Raw genomic sequence first — 17,364 nt, 5'->3', positions numbered from 1 at the left:
ATTAGGATTTATAATTTCATAAAAGTCAGTGATGTTGCCATTGAATTGCTTTTGAGAAGCTAACTGTTCTCAGAATTTTGAGATTAAGAGTTAAAAAAATAAGAATAAAGTTACATTTTTGATCAACATTATTAATGTCTGGAATAAGGGTGAGAATATGAACTTTAAAAAACGAAGAGATGCCCACGAGGAATAGATCAGAAGTGTGAGAATTTAAGTTTAAAAAAAATTAATGTGAAAAATAAATCAAGAAAAGTTGAAACAACCTCTACAAGTTTTCAACATGGAATGAAGCATAAAGTATAAAAAATCAGTGTAAAACATGGAATATTGCGACTATAGTCAAACTGAAGTATTTTTCTCGAGAACTTTAATCTTAAAATGTAAACTAAATTGTTTTCTTTTTTATTTCCCTCCTTGTATTTTTTGCTCTCTTCATGTCATCATGTTGCACATTTCTCTCGATTTTCCTGTAATTTAAGGCAATTCTTTCGAGATTGTTTTGCTGATTTGTTTTTTAAAAGTTTTTGACAGATTTACTTTGACGTCTTCCAACTCTGAACGTTCGCGTGTAAATGCTGCTCAACCTTCGGCCGCTAAAAACAAAATGGGGTGGGGGGAAGTATTTTAACGCCAACGACCCACAACGTGTTGACGCTCACGTTTATTGTCTCCGGGAGTTCGTTGGCTCTTTCCCAGAATTCTACGTAGTCGGACGTGAGCGCTAACGCTAGCTCGCTGGATGCTAATCGTAGCGGAGGAAGTAACACTGCACCTGAAATCTGCTCCAAAACATTTGGTATTTCAGATTAAACCCCACGAAGCGACGCGCGAGAAGGATACTGCGAAAGTGACGAACCGCGGTGGCTTATGGGTCTTTTTTTTTTTTTTTCAATGTGAGCCGTAAATCATCCCTCCTCCTCACAACAGATTTTTTTTTTTTTTCTAATCTAGTTTGGTGTCGTATGTCAGTGTTTCCCAACCTTGCCTCTGATTGGCCAGAAGTTTACCAGGAAGTCAAACTTCTGGTTCAGAAACGTCCCAGCTCTGCTCCAGGTTCCAGAAAGTGTCGAATTCTGTTTGCTTTCATGACTTGTGATTTTGACAACAAGAGCCTTGGAACCCCGAGGTCTCAGACTCTGGTCTGGTTTTCTTTACCAGTTTTGACGGTAAAGCTTGAAGTTTCTCGACCTCAGGTTGGGAATCACCGCCGCCCTCTAAACAAGTTTCTCTGACTTCCTCGGAGGCTCAGATTCCTGTGAGGCTGAAAGAGGGGGGGGGGGATAGAAACTCCTAGAAAAACCCAACGACTGTACAGCGTATTGTATCGTAGTACCGTACATACACAAGCTAAGATAGAACTCACAATATGCAGCATGTTTTTTTTTTTGTTTGTTTTTTGTTTTTTTTCTTGAAGTCCCAGAAACACTGAAAAATACATAGGCATATTTCTGTTGGTTTACAAAACTGCTCCTTCCATACGTCCGTCACAGGCAGCTTTGGAGAAAAAGTAAAGAAAACAAACAAAAGTATGGGGGTAGATATATCTGGGCCGCATAACACCCCCGTATAACACACTTTTTTTGAAAAAAAAAAAAAAGAAAAGAAGAGTCTCGACACACAGTTTGTCACCGTGCCCTCGCCAAAACGCAACTAACACTGACTGGACGCACAAAGCCTACGTGTGGTCACCGGAGGGACGGCTGTGATCGAAGGCGGCACTTCGGACGAACGGCGCTCGTGTTCTCTGTCCTCCTCCCCCGAAAAAAGTTTCAACCATCTTTCCTTTGTCTCGTTCTCCTCTTCCTCTCGTTAGGAATCCCTGTCGCTGTCGTCGCCGCCGTACATGTCGGCCAGTTTCTTAAAGCGCGGCCCCCACTCGCTCAGGTAGTTGTAGTCCTGGTCGCCCTCGGTGGTCGCCGACTCCAGCGAGCTGAGCGACTCGGCCACCGAGCCGTTGCCCTCGTAGGCGTAGGTGGCCAGGGAGTCGTAAGGCGGCGCCGTGGGGTCGCTGTCGTTGTCCTGCAGCCGCTGGTTGATGAAGTCCCGCACGTCCCCGTTATTGTCCCGCGCCGGGGCCAGCGTGGGCCGTCGCACCGGCGGGTAGAAGGCCTCGGGGACGATGTCCCGCCGCTGCTTGCTCTCCTCGATGGCCTCCGGGTTGCGCAGCGTCCCGATGTCGAACGCCTGCGTGTCCTCCTCGCCGCCGCCCTCGTCGTTGTAGCTGACCACGTTGTCCCTCACGTCCTCTTTGGAGATGATCAGAGGCTCCTTCTTCCTCTGCCTCCTCAGGGCGGCGAACAGCACCACGATCACTACGGAAAAACACCCAGAGAACAAACAACGGTTTAAACCTCCCCTCCCTTTTTTTTTTTTTTTGTCTCTCTGTTTCTCTCGCCGTTTTGAAGGCCGGCGAGGGTCCGCGGGGGATCCTCGATGTTGCGTGAGTGTTCACTGATGTTCAGGGACTTTGTCTGACTTTGTAGAACAGGCTCTGCTACCACAAGGATGCATTATGTATCTCCGGCTCCTCGGAGCCGCTGCAAGCTGAAGAACATGAAGGAAGCTGGGCTTAAGAGCACCAAGCTCCAGAAACACCACCTCTGGACGGCCGCCGTGACGTCTCGAGTGACGAGCGCAACGCTGACCTCCCTCTCTGGGTTAATCAGCGTGTAACTCAGATTATCCAGCTGGACAAAATGCAATCCCGGCGTATAAACCGCTGGAAAAGAAATCGGAGCAAATTTAAACGTGACAAATAATTGATCCTCCATCTCCAGAAATCAGATGATCAAAATCAAACTCTTTAACGCGGCAGACATCTGGGTCACTGCACGTCACATCTGCACATTTCAGGCAGGATTCAAGACGAAGAGTCTGATTCGGATTCTACGGCGGCTAACCTTACCGTATGTAAGAACCAGTTTGTAGAGTCCGAATCAGATCCTCATGAGTGAAAATACAGAATCTAAAAGCGGTGACTTGAAACGATCAATTACGGCTTCAAACGTGCGTCCAACTTCTATGTCCTTTAGATCCTGAAACATCGAGGACTCGGAAATGTGTCCTGTCAAAACGAGCTATTAGACTCAAACTATTCATGCAAGACGGCCGCAGTTTTTGCCAGCAGCGTCTAAAATCGGTGCCCCACAGTTGCCAGATTGTGGCCGTATAAAGACTTTTTTTCTCCAAACTTTCCAACTCGACAATTTCCCGCTGAACCAAAGTGAGACATCAAAACTCAAAATTTCAAGTTCACAATTCCCAAATATTACGAAACCTGCCATAAAAAAAAAAATAAAAAAAACATAATAAAATTCAGGAAAGGTTTTAATAAAAGGTTGGTGCCTTGAGCCAAAATCCATCAGGTTTTCTGTGGGTTTTTTTCAACTGAATGCAATTAAACACAAACTGTGTCGAATCTGAATGTGAACAAAAGTGCTCGTACAATTTAATTTGACCTTCCAGGGAGTGTGGGCGGGGCTATAAAAACCTTCAATAAATACTCATAAATGTCTCAACATGGCTCTTTTCCCCTGCGCTGGGACATTGACGATGCAGAAGTGGAAGTCAGCAAAGCTCCGTACTTCACAGGAACAAGGTCGACGTGGCAAACAACCAGCAAGACATCCAGGCTTGATAAAACGAGGGCCGGATTTTGTCGTACAGAATGGAGGAAATCACAACCGACAATGAACTAATCAAGCACGACGGCTGAGATTTCCAGGGGTTATTCTTCGCTGTAAAGCTTTTACAAAAGGTGCCGCATGCTTGCAAATTTGCCAAATTATGGCTCCCGAACTGAAGACTTTCCCTTTGAGTTTTGTGTGATAATATATTGCTGAATTGTGAGGCATTAAAATGAGGATGCCAGTGCTTATTTGTGAAATATGTTAAGTTTAGGTTTAAAGCCTGTCAGACTATTAGAAGGAGCAGCTTTTAATTAGTAAATGCTCCAAATATGAAGGCAGTACCTTGAGCCAAAGTCATCAATTAATGGGTTTTAGGTGATGGATGTTGAAACAAAAGTGCTGATTTCCTCACTTTTCTAAGTTTAGTTTGCCTTCCAGCGGGTGCAGGTGGTATTTAATGATTGTGAGGATAATATGAGAAAGCCTTCGAAGGACCACGAGGATGAAGAAATACACACTTTGTTCCACAAACACCACAAACGCCTGCATACTCCTTCTTTCCACATCAGTTTATGAAGTATATTTAGTGTCTGTGAGGGAAACGGGAACAAGTTGTGCGAGTCACATTTCTGCGTCCTGGCTGGTCTTCCTATATGTGGAGGGATTGGCTGGAATCTGAGGCCTGGAGCTGCGCAGTAAAAGGTGTTTCCGAGGCTAATCCTGCTGCACTGGGCGGCACTTTGATGTTGAAATCTCTCTGTCCCGGAGCAGGAGTGTGGGTTACGGCTCAGCCAGCCGAGATGCTGCAGATCTCTGCTGTTCAAATCAAATTAAGATGACAGCTCTGGTCACTGGCAGAATAATCCGCCTACAGGAAGGCGGGAATCAAATTAAGGAGTGAAACACAAAACTGCCTCTTAAACACCTGCGAGGAGCTTCCGAGTGTAAAATCTGATTTCCAGCGACGCCCCCCTGTGGTGGAAAGGAGAAGCGACTCACTCAGCAGGATGACGACGCAGAGCAAAATGGCCACCAGGGCTCCGGTGCTGAGCCCCGCCCTCGCCGTCAGCGCCTCGGCGTTGCACAGCTTCATGTTGCCCTCGCGGTCGCAGGTGCACACCCGGACGGTCAGCGTGTTGGTGCTGCTCTGCATCGGGAACTCGCCGTCGGTGATGACCACGGGCACGTGGTAGACGCTCATCTGCAGGCTGTTGTAGCTGTTCCTCCGCGTCACGATCCACGCCGTGTTGTCTGCGCAGGGCACAAGCCGTCGCATGAATACCTCGAGAAGGTTTGGCGTGCGTCTTCCGTACGCGAGCTCGCCGAGGTCTCACCTTTGTTATCGCGCACAGAGAAGTTTGCCTTCCCAGCAGCCTCCTGGGCCAGACTGAAGAAGAAGCGGTGTCCTCCGAGCGGCTCGTCGGGATCCGTGGCGCTCACCGTCTGGATCCTCTGCAACCACACACACACACACACACACACACACACACACACACATTATTCATTTCAACAAACACCACTAAAGTTAAAAAAAAAAAAAACTACTGCAAAAGATTTCAGGAAACTTTGAATATGCAATCTTTTAACTGTCTTCTAACTTCAGGAAAGTAACTGCTGCTGTATATGAAATTTGACACCAGCCTCATTGAGTTTTTGTACAGTTTGACAGCAACGCAACAGGTACAACAACTGCAAGCTGTATATAATGACTCGACTATCAAAGCCCATTAAAATTTAAATCCAAAATCCATATAACAACAAACTGTTTTTGTTTGTATGTTTGTTTTGTAATTTGCCACCAGATTCATTATTGTGCTATTAACCTGTTATAGTTAGGTTAACTATAGCAGGCCACTGAAGACATTCAGGAACACAGATTAATTTCTGCAGTATTTCTCTGTGAGTGATAATGCATGTAATTTGGCACCAGCCTCTTTCTTATACCGATGTAAACACATCAGTATAATATTGATTAGATCGATAGATTAATAGATATAACTTGTAATTTCACACCAGCCTCATTTTCAACAGGTTTACATTGATAGATTTGTCCAAAATACAAAAGATTTGAGCAAATATAGAGATGCTTGTAATTTCACACCAGCTTCACTCCTAGAGCACATGCATATATGCAAAAACAAACATAAAGACACATGCTTGTAATTTGACAGCAGCCTCTTGCATAAGATATCTATTCTCTCTGTGTGTGTATGTGTGCTCATGCTTGTATTTTGACTTCAAGCGTATTGTTGAACACACAAATTAAAAACAGATTGTTTAAAAAAAATTAAAAAAAAGGAAAACAAAAGCCAAGGTCCCTAATTTACAACACAAAGCTTTAATACAGCCAGAGATATCAAAGTGATTACATTCTATTTTCTGGTGATATACATCATCTGTGAAGCTGTAAATCATCTAATTAGATATCAGCAGCACAACCTCATTAGGGTTTGGCAACTGCTTCTTAATGTTAACACCAGCCGCTGTGATGAATAACCTCACAGTTAATTCACTTTGAAGGGATTGTTTGATTCTTGGGGGAGTTGTTAAAAGGCAAAGAGTTAACAAGGCAGAAAATACCTCGAGAACTCTTTCAATAATAAACAGGTGCAAAGATACAAGAACTGCGACGACTACAAAGACACCGTGTGACGTTTTTTTCATCCCCGACTCAGAAACATGTTCCTGTCTGGATGATGGATGAAAGCATCGCGCTTAAAAGTTATTTTAAGGTGCTCAGTGTTAGAAGTAAAGTTAGATGAGCTTTGTGTGAAAGTGTATACATGTACTCACGAAGATAAATATACAGAAATACATGCATTAATAAAAAAATAAAAGGATCATGTAATTAGATGTATTTCTGATGCTTGTAATTTGGCACCAGCTTAGTTATTGTACTATATACCCATTATAGATAGACACATATTCTGTGTATGTTAGAAGTAATTCTGCATTCTACATGTCATTTGGCACCAGCCTCATTCTGACAGATAGACCTCTTAATTTTGCGACCGCCTCATTCTCATATACTGTACACAGTATGGATGGATGGATGGATGGATGGACGGCTAGGTAATTTGGCATCAGCCTCATTCTTCTATAAAAAAAATACAATATTTCCATATATACATGGTCATATTGATGTGTAAATATATAATGAATTACATAAACAGATATGTAGCTGCTTGTAATTTAACACCAGCCTCATTTTGACTATTTTATATAGGATAATATAACTAACTATTAGATATTCAATACATGCATATGCACTTTTCATAGATATTTACATGGATATATAGATGGCAACATGCTTGTCAGTGGACACCTGGATAGACTAATTAAATTTAAAAAAATATATATATATATTCTTGTCATTCAGTATCAGCCTCATTCTTATATGAATTACAAACATGTACGTTCATGTAGTTTGGCATCAGCCTCATCGTCTTCACTAATCTACATATTGTATGTATGAGTCAATGAATAAATATTTGATAGAGTCCATAGACAGATATGTATAGGCTTGTAATTTGACACCAGCCTCAGTCTTATAGACAAAATGAAGTCTTATTCGTTGAAGATAATTTGCAATACAAGCAAACAAGTAGGAGTTTCCTGTTTGACCAGTGTTTTCGTTCAGATCTGTAAGGTCCAGTTTCTTGACTCCAACGCGGTGATAATAAAGTCTGCCCTGGAGTTCCATCACTGATCCCTGCTGAGCCCCGAGCGTCTGATCTGAGTGTGAAGACGAGTCACAGTGAAACCAAACGACCGGCGTCAGTGTTTGTGTGTGACGCGTCGCAGCGCTTAAGAGTTTCAACAAGAGACCAGCGGCAGGCTTACAGCCGGGGAGACGCCGCCGGCTGTGACGGTATTGAAAGTAAACCGTGTTGAATGCGGCTTTTCCTTCTCTAAACTCTTCATAGCAAAAAAAAACGAACAAAAAAAAAAAATCAGACATGTCAAGTTTTACCGACTTAGAAAGTGAGACGTGTCCCTCCAGGACGCAGCTTCTGCCCTCACGTCGCCTAAAACACACCTGAGAGGTTTCCAAAGACTCCTTCCTAATTACAAGCTGCACCGGGGGAGGTGGAGATGAAACCATGACGACGGCTTTGTGCTTGGTAATAACCGACCTGATTCGCCTTGGCGTTCTCGCAGACAAACGTCTCGTAATTGGTGGCGAACGTCGGCGCGTTGTCGTTGATGTCCAGCACTCTGATGTACACGGGCACGCTGCTGGACTGTCTCGGGTTGTCTGGGAGACACAAGAGGTGGACACGGAGAATTTACACCACTAATTTCATTTAATTTTTTTTTCTTTCTGGTAGCGAAAGCAGCCTGGATGAAACATGTGAGTGGAATCAAAAGGCAGTGTTGGTCTTTGATACGATAAAATACACAAAATACGGCAAAATACAAAATACTATTTTGAGTATAGAGTCACTATTATCATCACTTGTGTTTAATTATGTTAATTTTAATGATATAATGACCTACATTTACATTTCGTATATATGTATATCTAAATATATTCATAGCATTCTATTATTTATATTGATTTATTTACAAGGAGTGTATTTATTTATTTATTGTACACATTATGTATTATGTAGGTTTTGACGATAACATAAAATGAAAACATTCAAATGATGTTTAGGGAGAAACTTAACACTGTAAAAAAATAATCATTAAGAAAAATAACCATTAAAAAAAACAAACTAATCTGCATGAGTTCATCCTACAAATGCATGTTCCTTACAAATGCTGCATCAAAACGAGGGACATGAACATTTTTTAAAAATCTACCTAGAAGTATAAATTATTAACAGAATGTGCTTTTTGTGAAAATTAGATTAGATATATCAGAAAAATAATCACGGAATGTAAATACATTTTTTGTTTTGAGCCATTTGACATTAACTGATCTTGGAAGCTTTCTTAACGTCCTTAATGCATTGGTGGGATGAGCAGCAGCACTTTGTTTTTACTGTAAATGAGGCTGAGTCTCATCAGACAACTTGTGTTTAATTGAAGAATCCACACTGGTACATTTGGTTTTCTTACTTTTTGTGGATCCAAATTTCAATCAAAATACCAAGAAATGTGTATTTTGTAAATATTCCTTCTGCAGTATCAACAATACACATTAAGAATCTGCTCAATGTTTTGCAAAGGATCTTCTTTCACCTCCCTCAAAGGCATGTTCCTTACGGAGGTGACACCATTAAACTGGAAATAAAATCACTTTCCAACTTTATCAGATTATTTCTTGTGTCTCGTCTTTAAGTGTCATTTTGAGGTAAAAAAAACTTAAAAAAGAAAGTGAATCCACTTTTCAGGAGGTTTTAGCGAGTTTAAGTGATACTCAACCGTCGGAGAAGCTACCAGCCAATACACATCAACATTCAGAGATTACAGACGCCAGATAATCCGGTTGGTGTGACAGAAGAAGATGAAACACGGACGGGGACGTCTGCGTCCCATCCTGCCGCCGCTGCACTCACTGAACTCGGTGGCGATGACGGAGATGTTGTGCCAGGCGTTCTCCTCCCGGTCCAGCTCCCGCAGGATGAACAGCGAGCCGTTCCCGGCGTGGATGTTGAACACTCGGTCCATGTCGGTGCGCCGGTCGATGGAGTACCTGCACGGTAACACACAGACGTGTTGAGGCTTTCTTTCTAGAAACGCGACGAGATTACGGATATCAGAAGTGTTTCGGGTTGTAGTTTGGCACCAGCCTCATTCTGAGATACATCTTGTAATTTGGCATCATCCTCATTCTCACACACATTCTCAATTGATCGTGGTAAAATACAAAACATAAGTAGATGTATACGGTATCTGCTTTTTGGCACCAGCTTCATTATTATACTATTTAGTTATCGATGATAGCCATAAATAAATATAAGATCAGGTGCGGCATTTGGTTGTAATTTAGCACCAGCCTCACTGTTATAAACATGTCCTCATATTTGTGTAGGTAGATGGACAAACAGACAGATTTGGCATCAGCCTCATTTTTATATGAACATATGCATATATGATCGATGAACGCTTGTAGTTTGACATGAGGCTCATTTTGACTTACAACGTAGTTTGTTTTTTCTTTTTTTCCCCGAGGATAGTTATTACAACCATTGTAAATACAATATAAACATATAGACTTTGTAAAGCTATATAGATGCAGACAGGCTTGTAATTAGCACAATTAAATAAAAGTGCTGGTAATTTGACATCAGCCTCATTCCTATATGACATATAATATTAGTATGGTCGTTAAACAGAAACATAAATTGGTCAAAATCCACATTTTTACATGTTTCAGAGTTATTGTTTTTCATCGGGCAGGTGTGACGGACAACTCTGCACTCTGCCTTCACCCCCCCCCCCCCCCCCCCCCCCCCCCCCCCCCCACACACACACACACCTTTTTTGCTGTTCATACTCCAACACAACACATTTACCACAAAATCAAAATGGCGACTTTGTTGAAGGGAACAAAAACACGTTCTCTCCCTGCACAAATGACTCACAAAAAAAACAAAAAAAAAACAGGAGTTTTACTACAGTTTGAAAACAGGTCGATGTGCAGAAAACATTTCCTCGATGACCTCTTTGTGTGATCTGAGCATACAGAGTTCCAGGTTAATGCATGAATCTGCCTCTGAAACATCTGCTGCACAGATAAACACCACTGGAACACAGATGCAAGGAGATACACAAGGAAACCCTCAACTAAATAAGAACAAAGGTGTTAACGAGTAAAAGTACGACTAGAAACGTACATAAACATTTAAACTGTAGGAACTTTGATTTTTTTATTTTTATTTTTTTTAGAAAACTACATTTGATACTTTGATACTACCACTTTGACGGAAAATAAGGAATGCTGGGGAAAGAAGCCATCCCCTCTTTGAGGCATAAGATCGACTTATTTGTTCATCTTATGTCTTTTATGATCTCAGAATCCAGAATGTGACTTTACGAGGAAGCGATAAACATCCTAGTATGATGAGACGAATATTCTACCTCGTTGGAAACCTGGACCAGAGGAAGAGCAGTAACCAGGAGACGACACAGGTCCTCCATAGTGAGACAATATTAACAGAAAACCCTCCATTCTTCTGCTGGTTTTAGTAAAGTGAGAGTATCACCACTGTTTTCTCTGCCACTCTCTCTCACACACACACACACGGACACACACACACACACACACACACACACACACACACACACACACACACACACACACACACATACACACACACACACACACACGCTCAGAGCCAGCAGGTTATCCAGCGGTGTTGTTTTCCTCTGCCTTCCAGACTCCTGTGATACATCAGTGTGATTAATGGAGTAGCAGGCATCAGGAGGGCCGGCGTAAGAGGAAGGAGGCCCCCGAGGGGAGACTATGAACCCGGTGGGTAGGGGTCTCAATGCTCCGCCGCACTGTCTTCCTCTCCCTCCCACCACTTCCTCTGCTCCCCCATCAACCATTTCAGCGTCTTTATCTAAACGCTCCCTCCCACCTCCTCCTCTTCCTCTCCGCTCGCCCCGTTTGCGCTCACCGGGCCCGACAGTAACTCTAACCTCGTTAAATCTTGCGTCGGCCGTGGGCTTTTACTAATTGCTTTTCTAATATTCCCAATAATTCAGCTGGCTGGGCCGGGGCCCCCCTACCCACTCACCCGCTCCCCTCCAATCTGATTAATGACGGAGAGATAACAGCGAGCGTTTCGTCCTGACCGGGCATCCACAAAGTGCTGCTCTCAGCAGGCCGGCAGCTGGCTGGATGTGAGGCCGGGCAGAAGGACGCGCAGGGTTACAGGAACGTTAGTGATCAGCAGGACCGGGACATATTTGCCCTCCACTCGCTACAGAAGCTACAAGACGACGCCAGAGCCTTTGACCTCTGATCACAAGGAAAACGCTCAAGCCACATCTCATCTGTTATCTCGTGTTTCACTACTGAATCTATCTACTTTTGTTTCAGTTCATCTGCAGCCAAAAACTTCGAGGAAATATGTTTTACACGAAGCTTTAACCCTTTTACCGTAATTTCTGGACTATATGTCACACGTTCTTTTCAGTTGTTTGGTTGGTTAAACAGCAACTAAGAAATATACATTCCATGTGAGACCACTAGTTGTCACTGTATGACAACAGAATGATGCTATAGTACTATGAAAACCTCTATTATTCCTGTATTTAACTGAACACACACACAGAGTGAGAATGTTGTGACGGAGTGGAGAAAAGAAACCGTTACACCATGATGAAGAAAACAAAGAATCAAGGGTTGAACGCACACATTCCCAGAAGGTTCTGGAACAAACGCTGCTGGATGAGGGTTATCAAGGTTTATATCTGGACATGGAGGAAAAAATGCATCTTATACGTGTTTATTTTTTTTTTTCCTTCTTCATGATGCCTTTTTATTCAGAGATGTATATTATAGTCCAGAGAACACGGCACTTTGAAGGGATTTCACCAAATGTAAACCAAAAATGTGTTTCACAGATCAAACGACAGCAGGATTACTATTGCAACAGGAGGGGGAAACTAACCTGTCTCACGACGGTCTTCAATGGACAGTTAAAAACAACACGGGTCAAAACACGTTCGATAACTTCATGTATCCTCTGTTCGGAAAGTCTGTGGCCGGTGTGCAGTCACTACAAAACTCTTTTAGTTTTGTCCAATGGGAGCAATGACGTAATGTGCAATTGAGTTTTTATCTATTCAAGTTACACTGATTTATATGATTATAAAGAATGATTCTGGTGCCAAATTACAAGCATCTGTTTATGTTTGTAGTTGACGTCTCTCTGTATCTGTCAGAATGAGGTTGGTGCCAAATTACGTGCTCATGAGTCACAATAGAGAGAAATAATGCAGAAATATTTCTAAAATACCTCGCCATGCAAACGTCTCATAATGAAAAGTCCTACAATGTTTACGATTTCTAAAAGACTCAAAAACCAGCAGAAAGCTGAGAAATAAAGCTTCTTGCTTGTATAAGACCTCCGCTTTAGCCTCCTGTACACAGTAATATAAAAAAAAAAAATGCCTTGTCTGCACATTTCTTCGATAAAATCACTGTCATCAGAGGGTTAACAGAAAAAGCAACAGCTTGTTACCAAGAAATGAAGGAAATGCAGGAGTTTTCTGGGACAGAATTTTGACTTCATGGGTTAAATGATTCTCAAAATAGTCGCAGGTTATTTTTCTACCCGATGTGACTACTTCTCTAGTTGTTGTTGAGAAGATAATCTTCCAAAGTGCATCGATTTTTATGATCTTTCATAGAAAACAGGAGGCTGAAATTATTTTTAGAGCACATGTTGTTTGTCAACTGCTTTATTATTGATCTTTTTATTTATTTATTTATTTGTCTTCATTAAAGTGGTGAATGGTGACGTGAAATGTAATGGGTTTTTTCTGCCATTTCTGATAAATACAGAGAAACTGAAATGAATGTTTAGAAGAAGCCTTTCCTATCATATAAACACATACAAATTTACTCTAGGTAATTGAGTAAACATGAAGAGGGGTAAACAAATAACCAGAATATGAAATATATATGAACATTTATAATATCTTCATCCTACTTCACTCTCCAAATACCAATATTCACCATTTTTCACTATCTTCTGGTTGATTTTGTTTGAAAAAGAGAAAGAAAAGTTGATATTCACAAAAGTATGTCCTACATTTTCTATAACCTCATCATTTTATGTGTTTGTTGTGTTAAAGAACTTCTAGAACTTAAACTCAGATTTTCAAGTGAAATTGTTTTGGAGTTTTCGTTTCAGAAATGTTTTGAAAACGATGTCTGTTTATATGGAAACAGCAGAAACACTGAAAACAATGTAGTTAACATGCCAGGCCACTAGTGGGTGCTGTCTGTAATTAAACCAATATGCTTTATACATTAACAATGGCAACATTCATAAGGACAGACAACAAAGTTAACTTGCTATTCCAGGTGATTTTCAACTATCAAACGCAATGAGACTATGTACTGCGAGTCATGGTACTCTGGAGGCCGACATTTACTTCCTATTTACTGTGGCCGTGGTGTGCATGAGCGTTAGCAGTGTTTCAGAAAAGTTGTGTTTTCCACCATCTCGTAAACTCGGCCTCAGTCTGGCTATTGAAGCATCTGCTGGTTCACGTCGGTGCGAGTCCACTCGAACACAGTGCCGGTATCAGAGTACTTGAATGACTGGCCAACAGCTGATACTAAAAAGCGCTTTTACGACGTCGCTGTGACTGTGGTACTTGTGTTTATTTTGCTCCGTTCACGTCTCCACAGTGTACAACACGTCCTCTTACTTAAAGACTTGTACGTATGCATCCCGCGCCGACGCATGTGTTAGTGTGTGTCGTTGCGAGCTAATAAAGATAACCGCCTCAGTGAGTTCCTCATGCCAGGCAGCCCCCAGGCATCCCGGGCCCCACTCCTCCTCCTCCTCCTCCTCCCCCTCCTCCTCCTCCTCACCCCCCTTCTTCGTCTCCTCGGTGCGGCTTTAAATGCCACAGGGTAGCTACCTCCTTGATGATGGGCGATAAAAGAGAATGATATCGCATTTGACACCTGCAATAAAGTGGTGGAACTTCAACCTTGAGAGCCAACTCCCTCGGTGCCTCGTAAAAAATGAAAAAAAAAAATGAAAAAAGTGGGAGACGGAGCGGAGGAGGAGCAGCATCGCATTCGGCCTGCCATTATTCCTGTTTCATGGAGTTTCTCGCATAATTTTGCATCTCGGAGTTGTTTTGAGTGAACTCCTGGCACGTTCCGTTTTTTTTTTAAGTAGAAGGTTTGAACGCGCTCGAGAACAAAGTACCGATGTCAAGACCTCGGTATTTCAATGCTGTTTATGTTCAAATACAAAGGCAGAGCTTTATTTACAACCTCTGGCACTTGCACCCACATCTCATATTAAAAGTTCACAGCAAGCGTCTATATTGACTGAACGGAGAAAGAAGTCACACTCAGTCCAAGGTTCACTCCGTTGCTTCTTCGTGAGCTCTTCTGCCGCATCCTATAGGATACTTACCATTGGTGAACTGAGAGCTGCAGAAAATAAGCTTCATTTTATAAGATTTCAATACAGCACAATTCACGTACTGATGAATGGATTCTATACGGTGGTAGATGCGAACGTGGCTAAAACTCAGAACTCATTGAGTTGGGTGGACGGATCCTGATTTTTGGTTTTTAGACAAATTGACACAGTGCCCCAACCAGACTGTCTTTCAGTTGTATTTTCTAGAGAATATTCTAACTTAAATCAGTTTTTACAAATTTACAAACTTACTCTTTGTTCCTGATCTGACCAATAAAAGCACTGAACCTCAACTGCCAAGTCGGGACCCAAAAGTTGGTCGCCGGCCCATTTTCAGTCATTTAACGGCAGAAAAAAAAGAGAAAAACACACTTAGGATGGAAAACATTAGATGTAAATTCCGTTCTGTTGATTACAATGGAGAAAAGTATCCATGTGTCTTCTGCAGCGAGGTGTCGATACGTGATTTCAGACGTCTGAACAAAGACTTTGAAATTAAGTCTCAGAAGAATGCACTCTTAAAATTTTCAAATTGGAGGTATTCTTTCAAAAGCTGCTCACAAGTACAGAAAAAAGGTAAGGAAGCTGGTGTCAAATTACAAACACTGTTGTATGTTGGTTGTGCACACGGGCATTGGTTGAGGTTTGCCTGACCCGGGATCAGCTTGCCACCGATCTCCTCAATTATCTCACCACTACAGAGGAAAAGATGAGGATGCTGGTGTTAAATTACAGGTTCTGATGCTGTTCAGCTTTAAACCCACTAGTCGATTTCCATCTCTTCTTGCAATCCTAAAGCTTTTTTTTTTTTTTCGTTCAAAACTGCAGGAGAAAAGTCGGTGAGGCTGGTATCAAATTACAAACATAGAGTAGCTGTGAACACCCCTTTTGAACTCTCTTTGAATCCTGCGTTCTTCAGCTCTTATTGTGAAAAAAGAAACAGCTCAAAGGGCTCGTTCGTACCTGACGAGGCTGTTCTTGTCGTCGGGGTCGGACGCGCCGACCGATCCGATGACCGTGTTCCGGGCCGCGTCCTCCTTCACCTCCATGATGTAGCTGGCGCGCTCGAACACCGGCGGCTCGTCCACGTCCTCCACCAGGATCTTGACGGTGGCCTCGTCCCTGAAGGGGCCCTTGGAGTAGAAGCGAGGGTTGATGTGGACGTTCTCCACCTGGATCCGGAGGCTGTACTGACGCTTCCTCTCGAAGTCCAGAGGCTACGAACGGAGGTGAGAAGACACGTCATTATGGAGGTACTCAGTCATTTGTGCTTTTTATTTCTGGGAGATCTAAATGAATATAACATGATACGTGTCAGTAGCATGAACATTTTCACCATTTTAAATGTAATAACGGCAAAAATTAAAAGCACAATATAAACACAAGGACACACACAGTACATCACAAAGCATATCATTATCTAAATATCCGTTACGATATCCATATACAGCGAGCAGGAAATACATGAAGAGACAAAAGGGAAACGTGTCTGTTGTATCTATTAATAATCACTGGAAAACAAACGTCATAGGTCGACTTTACTGTATTTTCTTGTAAATACTAACAGTGTAATGAAAATAAAGGTTTAAAGTGAGCAAAAGCCATTTTAGAGATTATTATTTTCATACAAAAATGTTGTTAGTTTGATGCCACTTTTGCAATAAAATAAGCTTGTCTATATATTCCTCATAGAAAAATCCTTCAATTTACAGACAGTTTAGTGCAAGCCTCTTTTAACTATCTTTTCTTTATTAACTTATACAAAGATGAGATCCTTTAACAACATATTCCAATTGATGTTTTATATATTAAACACTAGACATTTACTAATTGTTGCTTAAAGATGCTAAAAAGTGACTAAACATAAGTGATGTACTGATGCAGATGATATTACTATCAAGTAAAACAGCAGTATATTGATAGAAAATTTAATTTAGAACAGTTTTCCAGCATTTCCATTCAGGCATTATGTTTTATTACAATAAAGATTTTTCCAGCATTTTGAAGGAAACAGCAGTTTTTACTGTAATGCACCTTTAAAGCACTTTTAAATATAAATGTTGGTCACTTTTCTCTATAAATAATAATAATAAATAGTTAATAAACAAGCTGACTTGTAATACCAGAGTGGTGACCTTTAGCATGCACACGAAGCACTGCTGCTCATCCCACATATGCATTTTTCCTTATAAATGAGGCATCAAGTAAAAGTGAAATATTCTAATTATATTAAATTTATTCCCAACAAAACCAAACACAGATTTTGTACTTTACATTTCCCACTTCCACAGACTGACGCACTGTAACTCCACACTTGTTTTCCCGAATTAAAAAGAAGCCACTCTACTCACTCGAGTAGTTTTTATCCATAAAAATACTTTTAAGGATTCATTTGTATGCGTTGGCACGTTGGGCTGTTGATTTGGGGAAAAACTCATCTCCATTCGGAGCTTTTAATTTCAGGTCATATTGTTTTTTTTTGAATTCATTAATATGACAACGTCTTCCAGGGCGTCTAATGAGCTGAAGGTTCTCAGCGTCTTCTTCAAGGACACTAACAAGCCGGCTGATGGACACACACGCAGACCGCTGCACAGATTGCTGAATAATGTGACCGATGTGGCATTTCAGGGGGAGACTAACATGACCACCAT

The 17,364-nt window shown here is 41.6% G+C and overlaps 1 protein-coding gene across 2 annotated transcripts in view; it reads right to left on the bottom strand.

Annotated features, from left to right (window-relative positions):
- Positions 1 to 892: 892 nt before the first annotated feature.
- LOC308125437 (cadherin-6-like) overlaps positions 893 to 17,364 on the bottom strand; it is a 78,517-nt gene continuing 62,045 nt past the window's right edge. For both annotated transcript variants that reach the window (XM_080489170.1, XM_080489169.1), the window contains 6 exons: positions 15,674 to 15,927; positions 9,140 to 9,276; positions 7,769 to 7,890; positions 4,967 to 5,084; positions 4,632 to 4,883; positions 893 to 2,315 (listed from right to left, as the gene is read on the bottom strand). In XM_080489170.1, the coding sequence (XP_080345296.1) occupies positions 1,813 to 2,315; positions 4,632 to 4,883; positions 4,967 to 5,084; positions 7,769 to 7,890; positions 9,140 to 9,276; positions 15,674 to 15,927 (1,386 nt within the window). In that variant the 3' untranslated portion in view covers positions 893 to 1,812. The remainder of the gene's footprint in view (positions 2,316 to 4,631; positions 4,884 to 4,966; positions 5,085 to 7,768; positions 7,891 to 9,139; positions 9,277 to 15,673; positions 15,928 to 17,364) is intronic.

The sequence above is a fragment of the Lipophrys pholis genome (genome assembly GCF_963383615.2).
Source record: "Lipophrys pholis genome assembly, chromosome: 20".
NCBI lineage: Eukaryota > Metazoa > Chordata > Actinopteri > Blenniiformes > Blenniidae > Lipophrys > Lipophrys pholis.
Note: the sequence above shows the minus strand (reverse complement) of the source record. Positions and strands in the feature narration are given on the sequence as shown.